This window comes from Crocodylus siamensis, chromosome 15 (genome assembly GCF_052110815.1).
Source record: "Crocodylus siamensis isolate JL-2025a chromosome 15, ASM5211081v1, whole genome shotgun sequence".
NCBI classification, from domain to species: domain Eukaryota; kingdom Metazoa; phylum Chordata; order Crocodylia; family Crocodylidae; genus Crocodylus; species Crocodylus siamensis.
This window is the reverse complement of record NC_143409.1, coordinates 19995250-20015904: the sequence shown is the minus strand read 5'-3', so window position 1 is coordinate 20015904 and position 20655 is coordinate 19995250. Positions and strand designations below refer to the sequence as shown.

General features: G+C 41.0%; 1 protein-coding gene across 8 annotated transcripts in view; it reads right to left on the bottom strand.

Annotated features, from left to right (window-relative positions):
* The window catches only part of CEP152 (centrosomal protein 152), a 53874-nt gene that overhangs the window by 6998 nt on the left and 26221 nt on the right, over positions 1–20655 (bottom strand). For 6 of the 8 annotated variants that reach the window (XM_090028888.1, XM_090028886.1, XM_090028887.1 and 3 more), the window contains 13 exons: positions 17121–17212; positions 16145–16308; positions 14511–14712; positions 13150–13275; positions 12892–13022; positions 12556–12684; positions 12253–12388; positions 10182–10373; positions 9264–9539; positions 8433–8564; positions 6556–7206; positions 1922–2096; positions 348–509 (listed from right to left, as the gene is read on the bottom strand). In XM_090028888.1, coding sequence (XP_089885014.1) covers positions 348–509; positions 1922–2096; positions 6556–7206; positions 8433–8564; positions 9264–9539; positions 10182–10373; positions 12253–12388; positions 12556–12684; positions 12892–13022; positions 13150–13275; positions 14511–14712; positions 16145–16308; positions 17121–17212 — 2568 coding nt within the window. The remainder of the gene's footprint in view (positions 1–347; positions 510–1921; positions 2097–6555; positions 7207–8432; positions 8565–9263; positions 9540–10181; positions 10374–12252; positions 12389–12555; positions 12685–12891; positions 13023–13149; positions 13276–14510; positions 14713–16144; positions 16309–17120; positions 17213–20655) is intronic. The other 2 variants (XM_090028891.1, XM_090028889.1) reach the window with 1 other exon arrangement.

The window sequence follows — 20655 nt, the reverse complement described above, 5'->3', positions numbered from 1 at the left end:
ACTGGATACAGCACTGAACTAAGACAGACTTTGATCCGGTTCCCGCTCAGCTGCTTGCCCACTGAGTAACCTAGGCAAACCACAAATTGAGGCAAAGAGACAACTCCCCCCCCCCCAAACTTTTGTGCAGACTACTTTGAGATCCAGTGAAAAGCACTATGAAAGTGACAGGTATCATTACACCTCCCATATTATAAAAGTAAACTCAGCAGGACCAAGAATCATTTAAGTATCTACTACTGCCGCCGCTGAAGTTACAGCTCAAAAGACAGATCACAGGTAAATTTCTGGAACCAGCAGAAAAAGAAGCCATCCAAAGCTTCGTTTAGGAGAATGAAGATACTAACTTTGAATTTGCTCAGCCTTAGCTTTGTGCTCCCTTACTGCAAGCTGGAGATGTCTACAGGTTTTCTCTAGCTTCTTTTTTAGATCCTGGCATTCTCGCTCCTTTGTTTCAAGCTCTTGGCAACAGCATTCACAGGAAAGGTTCCTTTGCTTACATTTCTGATCTGCAATAGTAATTATGGCAAGTTAGACATCACCCTCTGGGATCAAGAGAACCAAAACCAAGCTTCCCATGTTCAGCTTTTTTACTTAGTCTTTTTTTATCCTAGGAACATACACCCTGTACTTATCTAATTTAACTTGTCATAGGACACTACAGACCATTTAATCCAGTTGTCATATCTGACAGAACCTATAAGTCTTTGGGCCTCCCTGCCAGCCTTGAAGGGAGCCATCCCAGTAGGGCCTAAAAGAAGGCCTATCAAGCTGGACAGCAATGCAGGTTTTGGAATTATATTTTTTTTTTTCCAGTTGGAGCCAAACAGGGGTTTGGGGAGTCAAGTCAGGGAGGCACTCCCAGCTGGGAAGAACTGCATACAGCTTAGTTTAAGTTAAAACACTAAGAATCTGAATTACTTCCAGAAGAGAAAAACGCTATTTTCTATAGCCAGCATAGGGAGCTCGAGAGCCAGAACTGTTTTGTGTTTCAAAAACGGTTTGTTATTTTGGTGTTGAAGGAATTCAAGCCACATTACAGGCATGAGGCCAGAGACTGGGATGGGTTTTGTTGCTTTGTATTCTTTTGGTTGCAGAAGGATTCCAACTAAACACACAAAGCCCCAGAGACAGCTGTATTCGTGACCAAAGCTGCCCATGTTTCTCTTCAGCTACACAGGCCCTGGCCCTGCATAGAAGTACTGTAGAGCCCATACTATAAACCTAAATACTATAAAAAATTCATATCGTGGAGCAATAATTCCAAAATCTTTCCAAAAAAATCTAAGTAACCCCACTGTCAAGAATGAGAAATTCACCCTGAATGAAAAAATGTGTTACCCAGAGTCAAGAGCACGTGTAGTTTGACCACCAGAGCATTTGTTTCCCCACCCAAGATGCTGTTTAGAATAAATCCTGAACTCATCCTTGTACACGTGGTATTCAGCAGGAACTTACTTCTTAGAGGCAAGCCATGGAATATAAATTGACTTATGTTATCCATCTGAGCCCCCTAACAAGCTATTTGAATTTTGAGGCAAGTACTGCAGCTGTATTTGCCTCCGAAAAACATGCTAGAAAATTGGCTTCAAACTAGAAGCCCTGTAAATATTTCGTATTTAAATGCCATTACTAAATCAGTAACTAGAGACCCTGAGTTATCTAGCCACTGCAGCTTTATTGTTTCTAATGCAACACATTTGTGCTTAACTCAGTTGGGGGGGGGGGAGGGGAAAACGTCACACTACTACATTACCCTCCATCTATTTACCAATTAGCTAATTATATTAACATTTTAGTTTCAAAGTCACTAAGTACTAAGTGTTAAAGGTGACTGCTTTTAAACCAGATTTAAAAAAAACCAAAAAAACACCACAGTAAATTTTGCAAAAATTAGATAAAGAATAAAACTGAACAATACCTTTCTCCATTTCAGTCCCCTGCAAAGGCATCTGACTTCTTATTATTCTATGTATTTCAAGTTGGTGTCCAACATCATACACGGGTGGTCTTGCCTTGTCACCAGTTTCTTCTTCCCCACTTATCATGCAAGAACACACTTTTTTTTTAAAATTACTAATTAATTCTTCTTGTTTCTGCAATTGGAAATCATATTAGGAATACCCAGTAGTAATGAATTCCTACTACATATAATTACACATTTATGATGTGTTCCTCATTTAAGTGAGCCATCACCTATTAGTGCCACTTTTTGTTACTTTTTTTAAAGTTCATCCTATATAGCTACACACTTTAGTATAATTTTTAAAACTGCTCATTGGCAAGAGGAAGCAAAAGGATACCCTTCTGTCAGTTTACAAAAATGTTTGCTTTTTCTAATCTGCAGCAGTATTACTACTTTGCTATTTTGTCAGTATTTTCAGTAAACATTGTTAGTCCTTAATATGGCAGAACTAAACAACACGGAAAAAAAAAAGCTGTAGCTATTCAAAGATGTGCCTAGTGGAAAGGAGTCTTGGATCCCATTTAGGAAGTTCCTGCTTAACTGGAGAGATGGAAAAAAAGACAGCAAGAAAAAGAAATTTTACTTTCTGGCTCATAGCTGTGGCAAAGACACTGCTAAGTAATTGCAAGGAGCTTACTGGATAGTTAGATAAAGTTGTTCAAGCAGTGGGGGTTTTAAAGTTTAACAGCACATTAATAATCATATTTATTGCCCAGTAATAATTATCAATTTGCCAAGAACTTTCACTAAGGGCATCTACTTCTTGCTGTTTAGATCAGATGCACTAAGAATACCTCCCAATTCCCTGCTTAATCAAAGAAATATTGTATAAACACCAGAAATGTGAAGTTCCAGTTGCTTGTAGAGAGAGTAGGTTTTAACTAGAGATGGTTACTGGCACATACAGCTAACAGCCTTATGACAGGCAGTTCCTTCTTGAAGGGATGAGTGCAACTTGCCAGCAGCTGTATTTTTCCTGTTCCTGCACTATTCCTCACCTGATAAATGAGACATTCTTAATAATTCGGGGAATTAGGGAAGTTCCACTGGACCACTCCCAAAAAAATAAAAACTTCTGCTAGGATGGGCAATGCACATTGCACAATAGGCATGTGTCATACAACAGAATACAAATAAGAGAAAGCTTACTGACAAACTATTGAGAGTTTTATGTAAGCAATGTAAAGTTTTGCTATTTCATTACTCCTCTAATAGACAAGCAAAGTATTTTTCAGGATGGAAATACTTGTAAGGCAAGTCATCAAGGAGAAACTGTATTCTGTCTGAGAATAACAACTTTCCCAGTCTGCAATGGGTAATTTGCCATCTCTATTATTAACTGTCATACAAATCTAAAATCAGGAGGGGAAGAGGAAATGAGTTTTCCTCACCATTTGAAGGTCATAAGTAATAGAAGATAAAGCAGACTTACACAGCTATCAGTAATAAAAACAAGGTGTTATGACTTTTTCCAAACACATAGCACATAAGAGCATGGAAGGAAGATAAGATATCAGTCAGCTATCACTTGCCAAAAAGAGCAGTTGATTAAGTAAAAATGGATTCCAGGGGGAAAAAAAACCAACTTGCTGATAAAGCACCGTAATCAGTGCAAACATTATACACTAAAACCCTTAGCAACAGCAAGATATTAATTGTAGAATGCAATGACAATGAATGGAATTTCAAAGGATTAGACATTAAGTTTAATCTTTATCAGAGATTTTACAACAGTGTAAAATTATATCAATATAAATAATCCAAGTTTACAGTGGGATGAGACCAAAATAAGAACATGTTACAGCTGTAAATGCTCTGATTCAATGTGACCGCAATGGTATCCCCTTGATTGTGAGCCAGAAGGATCCCCCTGTGGCTGTTTATAGTTTATTTTATGTGTTACATTGTAATCCTTAGAGTGAAAATTACAACAGGAAAGAAAAAGGACAATGTTTTGCTCTGCAATTTAAATATTTTGGTTGAAATCTATTCTCAGTCATAAATATAAATATACAGAGATCAGCTCGGTGGCAGCTTTATGGGCAAAGAGAGAGAGTTTGACAGGCACACATGTTATCCTGTAGACCACCTAACCCATTCTTTTTAAGTTCGTAAAGACTAATATGGAGTTTCCCAGATTACAATGAACTTGGTGGCCTTACAACAGGGGTGGGGAAAGTGGCAGATCTGGCTAGTGGCTGGACTCCATTTTCCAGCAGCCTCTGCCTGTGCAGCTCCTGGCTGGTCTACATGAGACCCCAGCATGGGCGTTGCAGAACCAGAGCTCTGCCCTGGCCCTGCACTGTCACAGATCCACTGCTCCTCGGATCTCCAGGGACACCAGTCAGGAGCCATGTTGGCAGGGCGTTGCTCTGGGGCCAGGCCAGATCTTGGGGCAGTGACAGTACAGACACAATCCACTCCCTGCAAGACCCTGTCCACAGAACTTGCGCTCAGGAGTGATCTGATGGCCACCTATAAGTTTATCAGGGGTGACCACCAGTATCTGGGGGAACGTTTGCTCACCAGAGCGCCCCAAGGGATGACAAGGTTGAACGGTCATAAACTACTACAAGACCCTTTCAGGCTGGATATAAGGAAGAATTTCTTTAGTGTCTGAGCCCCCAAGGTCTGGAACACCCTGCCATTGGAGGTGGTTCAAGCACCTACACTGAACACCTTCAAGAGCAAATTGGATACTTATCTTGCAGGGATCCTATGACCCCAGCTGACTTCCTGCCCTTTGGGTGGGGGGCTGGACTCGATGATCTTCCAAGGTCCTTTCCAGCCCTAATGTCTATGAAGTCTATGAAATCATCGCAGGGGTGTACGGCCAGTGCATTGTGGCTCTGCCCCGGCCCCGTGCTGTCACCACCCCAAGATCCAAAGTTCCCCCTGGCCCTACCCTCCTGTCTAGCTCCTGCCCATAGCCCCATCCCTGCTGTGCACTGTGCCTGCATGGGTCCCACCCCCAGCAGCTGGTGCAGGGCAAACGGGCCAGAGGCTGGGTCCAGCGGTGGCAGCCAGAAGGAACTGCCACCTCAGGGGCTGCTGGGAAATGAAATCTGCTGTAGGCCCAACCCAGCCTGGGGACTGGACTTTGCCCCTCCCTGCTTTACAACATTCTAAGAAATCCATTCCCAAATTTTATCCTCAAAAAACTCACTCACATGCACAAAAAATAAAACAAAACAAAACATTAGATTAGTTAGCCTGATCAACGGGGATCTGGATTTTCTGTTCACATTGGAAAAACCTGGATTTTTCTCTTTTAAAAGGAGAAAAAACGTGGGAAACAGTGGGTTCCCCTTGCAGGCTGGCAGAGTTCCAGCATGTAAGAAGCTGGGGGAGCAGCAGGAGGGCAATCCATGCTGGGGGCACCATTTGCACATGCGCATGTACACATGCACATGACCGCCAGGCAGCCTGGACAGCAGCTCCTGCAAGTAAGACAGGGTGGGGGGAGGGTTTGAGGACCCCATAGTGAGGGATGGAGGGAGCTGGACAGGGCTGGGGCTGCTGCCTAGCCCAGATGATGGTTGAGGCCCAGGCCCATAATGCGCAGCTGCAGGGCCCAGGCAGGAAGTAGGATGGTGCCATGAGCATCTTCTCTGGGGGGCTGGCTCCCTGCCACTGCGTGCACTTCAGAGCAGGGGAAGGCACAGGGGCACATACCCCCAGATCGGTGCATGGAGCAGAGGCAGGCTACCCACTGCAGGCTCGGACTCCCCGCCCTGCTGCCGTGCCCCTGGGGCCTCCACAGCCCAACGGGCAGATGAGAGCCAGGCAGAAAGGTTGGTGCCACTGCCATGAGCCAAGCACTGCCATGACATGGCATCCCTTGCCTGCCCAGCAGCAGCAGGAAGAAAAATTCCATACCACCACCCCAACAGCTGCTAGGTGGGGAGAGGGTGCCTTGCCATGGTGGCGTTTAGCTCCTGGCAGTGGCACCAAGCTTCCCCGCCACACTCTGCCCTGCCATGCTGGGTCTCGCCCACTGGGCTGCAAAGGCCCTGGGGGAGAGGGCAGAAGGGTAGGGAGCCCGAGCCCTCAGTGGGCAGCCCACATTCACCCCTCACAAGGGCTCTGCTTCAGCTGTGCTGCTCACGGGGAAGGGGAAGCAGGGCTCCACGCTCCACTCTGCTGCAGCAGCTGCCACCTCCTACGGGTGGCAGCTGGGACTCAGCTGCTGCTGCTACAGGCAGCAAGGGGACCGTGGACCTGGGTCCCTGGCCCCATAGCTCTGGCAGCTGGGGGGAGTGGGGCTCTGGACAGAAAGTGATAGATTTCAAGTTTTATAAAGCAGAATTTGGAAAAATTTTAAAAATAAGAGAGTCTGCAATTGTTAAGACAGAGAAAACCAGACTCCCTGCTGATCACAGCCTGGAGTATTTTACTCATAATTTAATCTAATAAATTATGTTTAACTAAAGCACCTTTTCCATAAGAGGCAACCAGTCACACTGTGAAAAACATGAAGAGTCAAAGAATCCATGACTTCCCTTGCTAGTCTACTCTGATGGCTAAAAATCAAATCTCATTGTTAAAAACACTGATAGTTATTGCTTTTCATTTTAGAGAACTATTACCTCTCTCCATTCTTGCTTGGCTTTTTCTAGAAGTGTGTGAACTGTGCCTCTATATACCTTCTCCAGGCATGTCTTCAGCCTCTCTTTATATTGGCAATTTAACTGCCCAGGGGTACTAGAAGAGTTATCCTGCTGAGAACACTCTTTATTTGTGCTCTTGACTAGTTCTTCATGGATTTCTCCTAACAGGTGCTCAAGTTCAACTAGAATTTTTTCTTTATGTTGGTGAATTTCCTCTTGGAGTCGTTTGGTTTCCTGAGCAGTCCATTCTCGTTGCTTTTGGTCTAGACATGACTTTATTTCTGCCTCTTTCTGAGCAAGGAGTTCATTTTTCTGCTTTACAAGATCATCCTTGGCTGCTGCAAGTACCTCCTTGATCTTATTTCTGTGATCATCTAAGAATGAACAGTAGTCTCTCTCATTTTGTTCCTGTATTTGGAGGATTTCTTCTTGTTTTTCTTTGTTCCATTGAGCACGGGCCTTTGCTACCTCTGCTTTAACAGTCGCCGGGATTTCATCTTTCTTGATCTCCAGTTCCCTTCTGAGAGAAATTATTTTCTCTTCAAGCTCTTTGATTCTTGCTCCAGATTTCTCTGCATTTTCAAGTTCCTTCTTCCATTTCTCTTCAGCTGCTGAAAGAACTAATGATAGCTAAAGAATGCAAAATGTATTAAAAAAAAAAAAAAGACAGCTTGTTAGCAAACACTTAAAAGATTTCCATGTCAATTTGGCAATTAGTTTGCCATGGCCATAAAATTGGTGGTACGGCAATGAATGATAGCAAATATGTTAAGCAGCCTGAAAATGCTGATGCACACACTCAGTACTGTATTACTGATTAGTATTTGCAGAGTGTCTTTCCTCCCTAAAGAATATGACGACTAATTCTACTGCAAATGTAGAGATAAGGCATGAGAGAAGCATTATATTAATCTAATCTGACCTCCTGTGTAACATGCCCTAGACTATCAACATCTTTCTTGAACTCTTGACACCAAAACTGGATACAGTACGCAATAGTGGTCAGTTGCAATCACCAATCCACCAGTATAAATGTCCCTACCCCACTGAAGATTCCACAGTTTACACATTCAGGGATCATATTAGCCCTCATGGCACACAACATTCTTTGTTTCCAGGTGCTTAACTTTATTTTGTCAGACTGAAATAGCTTGTCTTTGCCCAGCTAACAAGTAATTCAGCCCTCTGTATCAGTGCCCTAAACTTTCGGTCATACCCCACTCCTAAAGTTCATATCATCTGAAAATTAGGATTTTGTTTTCTTTCACATTAATAAACATAAATTAAAAGACCAAGAAAAAAGTTATGCTGGACCTCACCAGAAAGACAGTTCCTCAAGGATGACTTGCCATTTGCAATTACAGTTAACCAGTTTTAAATCCTTTTAATGGGTTCTGTGTTAAATCACTCCAGTTTAATTGAAATGTTGTGTAGTACCAGGTCATACACTTTAAGAGAAGCCTAATTATATTATTATCCCCATTTAAATTCTCATTCTGCAAAAATACAAAAGGCTCAAACTAAGATCATTGTTCTTCCCACGCAGGGAATTTTACAGATTAGTCTGTCTGGTCATTTTAACAGGGATTCCAATAACGAACTATTTGGCTCTGGCTTCCCAAACCGCATTTAGTGCTTTAAAATTTTCTTTATTTTCAGTTTAAGGAAGCAGGAATCTCACTGCAATTTCCAAACTCTTCACTAAGGCTGCAGTTCAGTAAAGCACATATTCACTTAGCACACACTGAAGTGCTTTAATAATCAGAGCCCAAATTAGGACACTAAACTGTTTAGCATGCTTCCTCCCTGCCCCAACCAAAATAAGCTAGTAAATTCACCCAAATGCTCTCTGATACCTGTTTTGCTGCTTTGATTTCATGTTCCTTCTCCCACTTATCTCGTTCTACCTTTAAATTTGCTTTGTACTCTTCAAGTTCTGTTAATTCTTGCAGCCATTTGGCATGAGCTTGGGTTAAAGCTGTCTCTACCTATAAATGGGAAGAGGAGAAAGAAGAGATCATTAAAAATCGCTAGTGTTCATGAAAATGCAACTACATTTTCCATGTGAAGGAGTACAAGACAACTGAAGTTCAGTTGGGATTGACAGCAAATAGCATGACAGGGTTACAACCTCTTTCTTTTCTTTTTTTCCAATTTTCACAGCATTCTCTCTCTCCAGATTTACCAAAACAGGAAGCATTAGCTAATTAAAAATACATCAAGTGTTTTTGCTCAGTTCAGGAACTCTCATAACCGACTCATTTCTTTAATTATGTTATCAGGCTTCACAAACAGGTTAACTCTAACAGCTAGAGAACCACTTTCCCTGTCAGATCTTTTACAAAGCTTTCAAAATATCAACAAAATCCACTATAAAACACAAACACATGAACTAATGAACAAAAAGGGAAGTTTAAATTGAATATTTTGAGAATTTTGGAGGCAAACAACTTTTCAGGGGGTTCAAGTTGCTCAAACAGAATTAAAATGATTTTGTTATTGCTTTTTGTGCTTACCAAAGGGGCCATTTCTCAACCTTTTTTCATCTTCTGTGGCCATTTACTGACCAGTGAGTTAACAAGCAAGGACACAAACACTGCCATTCTAATTTGGTACCAATCTGACACACTTTTGGGCATATTTTTAAGTGCAAAGGTCAAACAAACATAGCATTAAACGTCTATTACCTGGCTGGCCATTGTTTCACAATGTTTCCTCTCCAGTTTTGTTTCAAGTTCTTTCAAGACTTCGCCAGCCTCTCTCTCTTTTTCTTTAAGCACCTCCTGAAGTTCCAATTTTTGCTTCTCAAACAGGGACGTTGCAAGAACAGTGGATGCTTCACATGCAGCATTTAATTGGTCAGTTTGGCTACCAGCATCTTTGAGTTCAACTATAATTTTCTTAGGTTCCTCAAGTCTATGCTTCCACTCTCTTCCTATTTCTACAATGACTTGTTCTTTGATCTGTATTAGGAGAAAGACTGTATTTTAAAATAAAGAAACCCAGAAATATCCAGGAACTACCATTAGCACCGATTAAAAACTTAAGTCTCCATTTCTGCGTACAATCTTTAATGCCAAGGGAGGAAGGTGTGGGAGGGGGCAGAAAAGGAGTGACACTCACACCCAGAAAATATAAAACAGCCTTAATTTCTGAAGGATGAGTAGAATTCTTAAGTTTCTTGAGGGATTTCTTATCTGGTCCCATTAGCACACTCAAAATAAAACTAAACTAAAGCATGTGATCAAGTAGTGAAGGAAAGAGTCCCCATGCCACAGATTTAGCAGGAGAGACAGTACCTGAAAAGTGTGCACGGCAACTAAACAAAAAGGAAAAGGAAAAAGTGCAAATATATTTACTGTGCTCTTTACATGCAAATTTAAAATTATTAAGGCTCAATTTTTTGGGACATGCAGAGTCTCTGCAATGCCCACTAACTATAGCTCAGTACTTCTCTAAGGATTAAGCTTTAAAAGACAGGGCCTTGGCAACATTGATTTTATCCGAAGCTATGACAAAAGGTGCCATCCAAGGATATGCCCCCCACACATCCACTCAAAGTTGATTAATACACTTCTGTATTTCAATTCATGCAAGCCCCACACCTCTTTTTTCTCTTTTTCCCATTGGGCTCTTGCTAATGTAACTTCAATTTCAACCTGTTGCTTTGTATCAACTTCTCTCTCTTTCAGCCACTGTTTTTTTGCTGCTATAATAGACTTCCTGCATTTTTCTTCTAATTCAGTCCTCAGGTAGTCAAGAGCATCTTCTTTTTCTTCCAATAGCTGTTTCTTGAGCTAGGCAAAATTTAGAACATGCAACTGAACAACTTCATACCACACCACCACTGAGGGCTGATCTTTCAGAGTTTTCCAACTACAGCTCGCAGACAGCTGCTCCAAAAAGAAGCAATTAAAGGTATGCAAATATATCTGACTAATATTCTAGATCTTGTCCAATGCATCAGCAACATCACCTTAAGAAATTTGGTTCTTGATAAGGAACAGCTGTTTTATAAATGCAACTGCTGTACAAAGGGGTATTGTTCTACTCAATATTGGTGTTAATCAAAGTATGTTGGAGCTGCAACTGTTTTCCATACTTTATTAAGACAAGCTAAACACCACAGGCTCTTCTAAGTTAGTAAATATATGGCAAAGCAAAATAAAAATATATCCCATTAAAAACAGTTAACCTTAAATCACTGTCATTATACAAGAATAGAGTTTGCTTTCAGATAATGTGGCATTTGCATAGCTGGAAATTAGAAAAATATATATTATTACCCTATGTGCCAAACAAGTTTGACACAAAAGAAACTAAAAAAACCCCCCTCTTATGTTGCTACTTCTACACAGTGGCACTAGACAGGACTGATGTGGCAAACAAACAGTTTCTGAAATCAGAAGTCTAATCTTCTTATTTCTTGTGGGCCAGCTGTGAAGAGAAACCCAATGTATTACCAGCACAGTGAGACATATGCTTGTTAAACTCCACTGCCCCCGCACCACCCCACGCTGCCATTAGAAAAGGGCCTCGCCGCTCTCTCCTGATCAGCAGGGAAGCTAAAACCACGGTTTTAAACATGGCACTGTTTTTGCCTCCCCACCAGTCAGCAGCAAACAGCAGGGCCATCTGGGGCCCCTCAGCCAAATCAGCAGTGGGAGGGAAAAAACGGTGCCGTATTTAAAACCAGTTTAACCAGGGCCTCTCCCTGCTGATCTGGAGCAAGCCGCAAAGCAGGCCACCTCTACCAATCAGAGGGGGAGGGGGAGCCAGGGAACCTGCAAAATTCAGGGAGCCACAGTGTACCCCGCTTCTGCTGTGAACTTGGTAGGAACCTAGAATAACCTTAACAGTAAAAATGCATGCCATCAGTCACTGATTTGGGCAGGTCCAAAATCTGGTCTATTGTTTTTAAATGAAAGCTCTCAACAACATAACACTAAGGCTTGTCAGGTTTCCAACCCAAATGAACATTTGGGAAGAGGCAGTTACTTAAACCAAGATTTCAGATGCATGATCTGCTTAATCATGTGACCTACAGAATATTTCCAGGTGGTCCAGATTTTAACTTGCATTTCAAAATGAAGGCAGGCTTCACAGTTGTCAAGCAAACTTCTCATACATGAACATAGGATATGTCTAAACAGAGCAGTCTACATGCCTAAGTCTACAGACAGTTTCAAAAGCAATGATTTTAAAAGGAATTAACTCCACTATATCCCATTACTTCTGCTAAATTATCAACTTAGAAGTCAAACAGCAGCAATCAAGAGTCAGCATTATCAGGGTAAGAAATGAGGAACAGAAGAAAAAGACAGACTGATGAAAACTAAGGGCAAGAATAGCAGCAACTCTGAAAAGGAGCAAATTTCCCCCATCTAATCCAAACCATGACAGTACACTAGGAGTAAACAGATAAGTAAATTGTAGACTCTAGCCTTTAGGTAGTAACTATGGCTTCTCTCTAAAGCAGCTCACAATTAGCATGAGCTGCAGGCCAACTTTGGGATTTATACTCTGGCCTACAGGCAAGTATATCCACTTAGTGAATCTGACATCCCTGCTGTTAACATATCAGTCAAATTAAAATTCAATCATACTTTTTTTTCCAACTAGTTTAGATGCACAGCACTCTGAAAAAGTGCCAGTTACAGACACTTTCACTTATACCTTCTCTTCCCTGGATTGCTGGTCTTGCTCAAGCTTCCTCCTCAGAGTAGCTTCCAGGGTGTCTTTCTCTCCACAGACTGCTATGTAACATTCTTTCACTGCAATTATCTCCTTGTTCAACACTTCTGTGTTAGCCCTTCAAGATAGAAGTGACTTATTTTTAGTTGCTATTCTTTCAACTCATAGGAGCACAGTCAGTTCAAATACTTTGCTTTTTGAAGTTATAAAAACCTTGACTGAGGAGGTAAGCTTAATGGCAGACCCTCAGATTTGAAAGAATGACAAAAACTAGTGGTGTCTTACTTTAACTGAGAAATGGTCTCTTCATACACCTGAATGAGTTGTTCTTTCTCTGTAGCATGCCTCTCCAGGAGGTCTTTCCAAAGCTGGGCTTTCGCATCTTCATGATGTTGCTGATAGGTTCTTTCACACCTAGGATAGGTGGTAAGAATATGGGAAAGCAGGGGCGGCCAGGGGAAGGAAGCAGTGCACAAGTGACTCCTTGCAGCTTGTTTCTGGCAAGGGATTCAAGGGTAAACATTCCCCTCACAACCCAAAGGGGATACAAAAAGTTCTGGTATAGTTTCAATATCAAAAACCAGAAGGAGGTGTTAAAATACATACAAATGAAACACTTACCTGTCAATGGCTTCCTGCTTATCCCGATCGAAGTCCTGAATCATTTGTCTCATTTGACTACATAAATCTTGGTTTGCACTTTTCAGTTTTTCCTCATTTGCTTTAAGATTCTGAACTGATGAACTATGATTCTATGCAAATGAAGGAATCAGATCATGAAATAAATTTTAACCAATGCTAATTTTAACCAGTTTGAATTTCACATTCTGGAACAGTAACTGGTCACCTTTGTCTTGGGAACTGCAAGTTTAAACTGACCTCAATTTCTTGATGCAAAGCTTCATTCATCTCCCTCAGTCTCCGAATTTCTTCCTTAAGATTATCAGAAGCAGAAAGATTGGACCATAAGATACCAGTATGATTTTCTACATTATTAACTTTAGTCTGTAAAGAAAAAAAGTCAGGATAAGTGATCGGGCATATATGGACTTATACCTGCTTTAGAAATTAAAGTGGGATGCTTTCATATCTTAGGCAAATAGTTGTTCTTAAACCAAAATGGTAGAAGGCAATGACATGGACTGAATACTTGTAAATTATGATTTTTCTAAAGGCCTTCAGGTTTCACTCAAAAAGTACATGGCTCGGTATCCTAGACCTAAGTTGAAAAGGCATCACCTAATGGAGACACCAGGCCTTTCTAGTGGGATCTTGCAAAACCCACCTCTCCAGGTCACAATTTTCCAAAGGCCTTATATAAAGAGAGAAATTGTAAAGTTTGTCCAATTTATAAAAAGCATGCTTCGAAGAACAGCATTCAGTATTGAGGGGGAAGGGGACAAGAGTAATATAGGAGAATGAGAAAAGATCAAGTTACAATTAATACTAAATAAAGTCCAGGGAACTGCTAGATGACCTTTAACAGATGCTTGCTGACACCAAGCTTTTGAGTGAATTGTGTGTATACACATTACATTAAACCTATGATCTCACATTACATTAAACCTATAATCTCTCAAGGAAAGCGCTACTTTTTAGCATATAAAGACTTGCTTTTCCCCAAAACAAAGAGAGAGCATAACCAATTTACTAAAGCGTACTAGCATGTACTAGAATCTTAATAAGAATAAAACACATGCCAGAGTTCTGATACATCTTTCAGTTATTTCTCCCACACGGATTATAGAAAAGGTAGCAGCGGAACATAATACTTTCCTTGAAGTTAATAGATTAATTTGCTTTCGTGGATTAAACATTAGAAGAAATTACTTATATTCTCACGGTGGGAGGGGGAGGGGAAAGGGGAGAGGGAGAGGAAGGGGAAGAGATGGCTTACAGCAGTGGCCACCAACCAGTCGATCTCAATCAACTGGTCGATTGTGGAGCCTCTGACAGTCGATCTCAGCCTGTCAGAGGTGCCACAATCAGGAGCAGCAGGACACACAGAGCCAGGCTGAGCCACGCCCCTTTCTGCTGGGGCAGATGCATGGGGTCAAAGACCAGGCAATTTGTCTGGGAGGCAGGAGCGATCCTGGGGTGTCAAAGAGTGATCTTCACCATAAAAAGGTTGGAGACCACTGGTGTACAGGTTTGGTTTTAGTTAAAATCCAGTGAAGTTTTGCAAAGTTTTGTGAAATCTTAATAAAACAAAGTATAATGATGATTTAAAATGAACAAACCTCAGACTCTCTTGCTATTTTTTCTGCTTTCAACAACTGCTGGAATTTATCTGTTGTTCTCTGACAGTCTTTAAGATCATTTTGTAACTGAGAAATTTGATTTCTCTTCATTTTGTTACTGTTCAATAAACGTTCTAGTTCAGCTTTCAATTCTATGATGAGATCATCTTTAGAAAGTTCCTTATCTCTATTTTGTATTGCCCTATGGAGAAAACATGATCAGTCCCTGTTTATTAACACTTGTAAAATAAAAACGGCAGGTTTCACGCTACAGTTCATAAAGTTACATGGCTTAAAAAGTATAATAAGCTTACTTTAAACATGTAAAGAATACTAAGAACTACATTTTCCATGCAACGTGATAACAAAGCCAAGTTAAATTCTACATTCAATACAAGTGCTATAAAGGTCAGGCAGCTTATGAACTATGAAACCAATTAGAAATCAAGTAGCTGAGATTCTAGGTTTAAAAAATTACTTCCTAGAACTCCTTCACCTATACATAATTTGTGCTCTTTTGAAACAACTATCAATTTCCTGGTTCCAAACAGTTTTGAAGTAGAGAAAGAAGCAAAGCCACAAGTATTGAAATGAATTTATGTATATTTCTACAGGCTCTTCATGAAGACCAAGAGTTCCAACAGGCAAAGGAATGAATGCCTATTATTTGCAGTAATATATAATGCTCCAGGTAGAGATCCACCACCCAGATACATTTCTGACCTTTATTTATACTTTACAAGCTGATTTCTCCCTGTAAAAGTAGGTGGCCGAATAGGTAGAAGGCAGCTGGGAGCAGGACCTGCAGCCCCATGCACTGGGGCAGAAGCTGCCCAGTCTCCACCAGCCTGGAGTGGCACAGCAGGAGCAGAAGGAGAAGCCACTAGAGGCAAAGAGAGCCCAGTAGTACCTGGACAGCCACAGCCGCACCAGGAGCAGCCCCACCAGAAAGCTGTGTGCCCTGGCTGGGCCAGAGCCTGTGGACATAGGCTGAAGCACAGTCTGGGCTGGTTCAGGCAGGAGTAGGTGGGGCTTGGCCCAATGTGGAGCACTGTGGGGGCAGCCTGCACCTGCACTGCCCAGGTGAGTTCTCCTTGCATGTGCCCTCTGCCACTCCCCCCATGACCTAGTGCATAGGCAGCACCCCCCACAATAGACAAAAGTAAGATTTTAATGTTGAGCTATTATGCAATCACCTCTATATGCTATGCAAAAAAAGGGCAAAAATATTTTTTTAAATAAAGTTAAAAACATGTTATAGCAGATGTCTGATTTTTAGTATACAATTAGGTTTTTTTAATTTATAATTTGTTAAAATTATATTTTCTAAAAGACTGTGTGCAGCCTTTGACAGCTCACCAAAACTTGTTAGGTGGCCCTCTAGCCTAAATAATTGCCCACCCCTGCCTTATCTAATGCAGCAGTATTCAGACATTGGATTTAATTATATTGGTTCAGACCACTGGTCCTACCCTGCCTCCAGTAGCTAAAACCCAATGCCTTGAAAGAAGAAAGTCTACTATGTATATTAGACCCATTGGCATAATATATATTATTTCAAACATTATACATTTTCCTCCTAGACCATCTAGGAGATTTTTTTTTTCCTCCTCAGAATTATATTTACCCCATACCTGTGAAATCTTGATTTTTTCCAATTGGCTTTTTTAATACCCAAGTCCACATAGGACTCATTCATATCTACACGTAGTTCGCCACCTGCATCATTCAAAAATACTCCAAGTTTGGCAGCAGATTCATACAAAGCTATTTCTTCCTTTAGTTCTGTTAGCTCTTCCTTAAAACAAACACACATACACAAAAGAAAATTATGATGCATATTGTATTATAGTATACATAACAGGCCCAACAAGAATTGTTTGAGTCTTGTTACTAATACTAAAACAAGCTTATGAAACCAAGTTCTCTATACACTGGACCTGGATATTTGGAGGACCTCACTTCTTCTAAAACATGTGATTTAGTTGGTTAGAACCATTTTAACTTATTGGGCCTGTCACAAGTCATAACTGAAACCAGAGATTCTTCCTCACACTCTGTGTCTAGTATATTACAGGGTTCTTAGTAATATAGCTCCCCGCCCCCCCGAAAGCTAGCTAACTTTCATCTGATTTCCCCTTACTCAAGTACCATGATAGGCATTTCATGGTAGGGGGAGTACATATTCTTTATATTATCAGTCATAGCAACTAAAGGATTTAGGGTCTCAAAAAAGTACACAAATGTATACTTCTAGCTATATATGGCCAAGAACTCCTTACCATTACATCATGGTGGCAATACCAACTCATTAAAGTAAGATTCAGGACTATAATTCTATATTTCCAATTAAATAATAGATTCCCAGTCTACCCACACCTCAGAATATAGGACTGAATTTTAAATATTTTTTTCCATCAGACAAAAGACAATAACATTTACTCCACTGTAACGCACATAACCCAGAACTCTCTCCTTTCAGTAAAGGACTAAAACAGGACATTCCATTTCCATAAAATGTTTTAACCCAACAGCATTCCTCCCCCACGTGTTTGTCTGTTTAAAATCAAAAACAACAATGGCAATACATTTTTAATAAAATAAACTAACCTGCAAAGCCTTGTTCATGTTCTTGCTCATCAGCTGGGCAGACTGAGCTTGCTGTAGCTGGAACCGTAACTGACTGGTCTCCTGTACGGAGCCTACAGAAACACGGGAGTTTACACAGTCATCTGAATATTCATTGTGAAGAGTTATGCTGACTTCACTAGTTACTCTTACTCCATTTACTATGAGCCTGAACACCACTATTTTAAGATACAAGTTGCAAATGTGAAAGAGGATGTTTTTGGCTACAGTTCTTAGATTTAAATACAGCAACTTATTTTGGGACTCAGAAGCTGTCATGGCTTCATTTCAGAGATTTTTTTTAATTGGTAGACTTAAAATTAAAGTTATATGGAAGAAGATGCATCAAATATTTACTTTTCATATAGAAGCAAAAAGGAAATTGTGCAATTACGCCAGGAAGCCATCAGGAACACTGTTGCCTTGGAAAAACAGATAATTTTTTTTTTAAATGAAAGAGTTTAATTATATTTAGTTGCTAGTACTACCCAAGGGCATTCAACAATCATTTGGTGATCTGCGATATCCAGTGGTGTTACGTGGTCAAGTATATTCTACCTGATATTATCTATCACGCTAATAATTACTTGTTTTCTTAACACAATTTAATTCCACCTCCTACTCTGACTTAATCCAGGCTTTTTCTAGCCTCTTTTCATTTAAGACTTCTCTCTAATCACCAGAGATGTGGGGCAGAAAAGTTTCCCAAATGGAAAATTATCCAGAAAACTTTCCAGTGTTTTATTTTTCCATTGGAAATTCTTCATTTCTAAAAATTCATTGTTTCATAAAATTCATCAGTAACAATGAATGGATGCCAATGCAATGTTAGGCACACTTGGCGGTTTCAAAGTTGTAATTAATGTTTTTGAAGCGATTATCCCTAGGATGTGTGAGAGAAAGTACATATATGTTTATTAATTTGTAAACAGGAGGGTAAATACACTTGCATAATAATCCAAACCAAAAATCAAGTTATGAATTCACCTAATTGGTAGGGCTATGCGAAGCTTTGGGTGCAGATTCGATTCGGAGGAGATTTGTTGGCTGAATCCCCGAATCCAAATTGAATCGGGATACCAATAAAAGGTCCAAATCAATTTGAGCTTTACAGATGGATTGAGAAAAGATTCAGAGAGCTTTGGGCAGTCCCCGCTCACCACTGCAGGGAACTGGACCCAAACTCCATGCCAGTAAGCAGGGGGCAAGGGGGGCTGGAGCTGGGAGTCGGGCGGGGCGGCCATCGGCTGGGCTGGGAAAGCAGGCAGGGGATGGGGGTTTGTTGCAGAGCCCCTTTGCAGCACAGGGCAGTGGGGATCGCTCCCTTGCCTGGCAGGAGCCAGCGAGTGCAGGGCTTTTTTTTTTTTTTTCCCAAAAGAGCTGGGATGCTGGGGCCAGGCAAGGCAGCCATTGATGGGACTGGGCGAGCGGGCAGGGACTGGGGCCTGTTTGATTCAGCCAAATCAATTCAGGGCGGTGATTCAAAATCACCGAATCGAATCATTGTCCCCCAAATTGGCCGAATCCGAATCTGAAGTGAATACTAGCTGCTTCATACTAATTGGCTCTGCAGATCAAATCAAAACCAAAGCTTAAATTCTTACTTCATCTCAGACTGCAAGTGAAAGCAAAACCAAAATTAAACTGCGATTAATTTTTGTTTCGCTTTCAGTTCAAACACATAGAGCAGTGTCTCATTTCAAGTTGGGCAAGCTGGAAGTCTTTGCATAAGATCTGTTAGTTTTTTAGTGCTTTTGGTTTGAAGTAGTTATAATAATGCCTAATCAGAACAAAACTAGCGTGTGGCATCATTATAATGAAGTTCAAGCCACTGAAGGAAGGAAGAAAGTTGGTAGATGTAAATATTGTGGGCAGGAGTATGCTAACAATGCAATGAGAATGAAGAAACTTTTAATAACATGTAGAAACTGTCCTGAAAGAGTACAAGCCATACACAGAATACTAATACAGTAAAAGCTCTGTTATCCGGCATCCCCCATTTCTGGGGGATGCCAGATAACAAAATATGTCTGTTAATTGAGTGGCCCCAGTTGCCGCTTCTCCTGTGGCATCGCTGCCCCTCCCATGGACCCTGCAGGCCCCGCGGGACAGGGAGGCACGCCTTGCACAGCCTGTTATGACCCTGGGCCATGGGAGCTTGGCAGCGCAGGCAGAGAAACTGGAAGTGCCACAGTGGGCACCTCCGGTTTCACTTTTTCTTACAAGCCGGCATGCCAGTTAACAGAGCATGCCAGCTTGTAAGGTGCCAGTTACCAGAGAGTTTACTGTACAACCAAGTGGTGGAACAACATCATCTGAGAAAAGTCTACTTCAGGAATCCTATGTCAACAGACAAATTAATATGTTAAACACCACACAGTATAGACTAGCATCTATATTGTTTTAAAACATTATAATTTTAAAAGTTGTTAATGCAACTCTGAAATATTATTTATTTCCAATATTTGTATCCTGCTTTTCTGCTTGCACTAAGCCCACCAAGTGGCTTAGGCTTAACAATAATTGTTTATTATATAACAGATAAATAGTTAACTATTTCAACCCAGCAGAGCAAGCTTAGTCCTCTGGCCAGTGGCAGAGGCCAGACTATACTTCCCTTTGGCTCTGCAGTCCCAGGGCAACTGAGCAGCAAGTCGAGCAGCAGAGCGTTCTCTCTGGCAGGGAGTGGGGAAGCAAGCTCCCTGCTGCTTCTCCTTCTGATGGATGAGGCCAGACTAGAATAAGCTAAAATAAAAATCTTTTCCCCCTTTTCTTGCAGGAACTTGGTAGCTCAAGTGAAATAGCAGATTTACAAAAAATGGAAAATGAAAATGTTGAGCTGCTATGTCTGGGGGAAGAAGCAGCAGGATCCTCGCTTTCAAGATCACTGTCACCAGATATGCGATCCACCATGAGTAACTGTTCAAGACAGTCAAACTTTTCATCAAGCTTTGTGGACAAAATGTCAGAAGATCAAGAAAAAGCAGATGAGACATTAGCTCAAGCTATATTTGCAAGTGGTATACATACCTCTTTCCATAACTGAAAATCAGTACTGGAAGGAACATTGCAAACTAATGCGCCCATCATACAAGCTACCATCACATTACTGCTTATCACATTCTTTCTTATGACAGAGTTCAAACAATGGTTATTCAAAAGATTGGTCAAGCAGAATCACCGACTCTGATGTCAGATGGTTGGACTGATATACAAGTAAATCCTTTATTGAACATTATGTTAGCAACACCTGAATTAATATTCCTGAAAGCAACTGCTACTAAATCTTCTCGTCATACAGGCGAATACATAGCAAAATTACTGAGTGAAAAGAAAGTGCAGGTACCTCCAGGGTACAAGCCTTTGTAACTGATATTGTGAACAACACAAAAGCTCCATGGCAAATATTAAAGGCAAAGTATCCTCATTTAATAGTATTTGGCTGTCTTGCTCATGGATTGAATCTTCTGGCAAAGGACATAGTAAGTGTGAATACAGTGAACACAATATTGGCAAA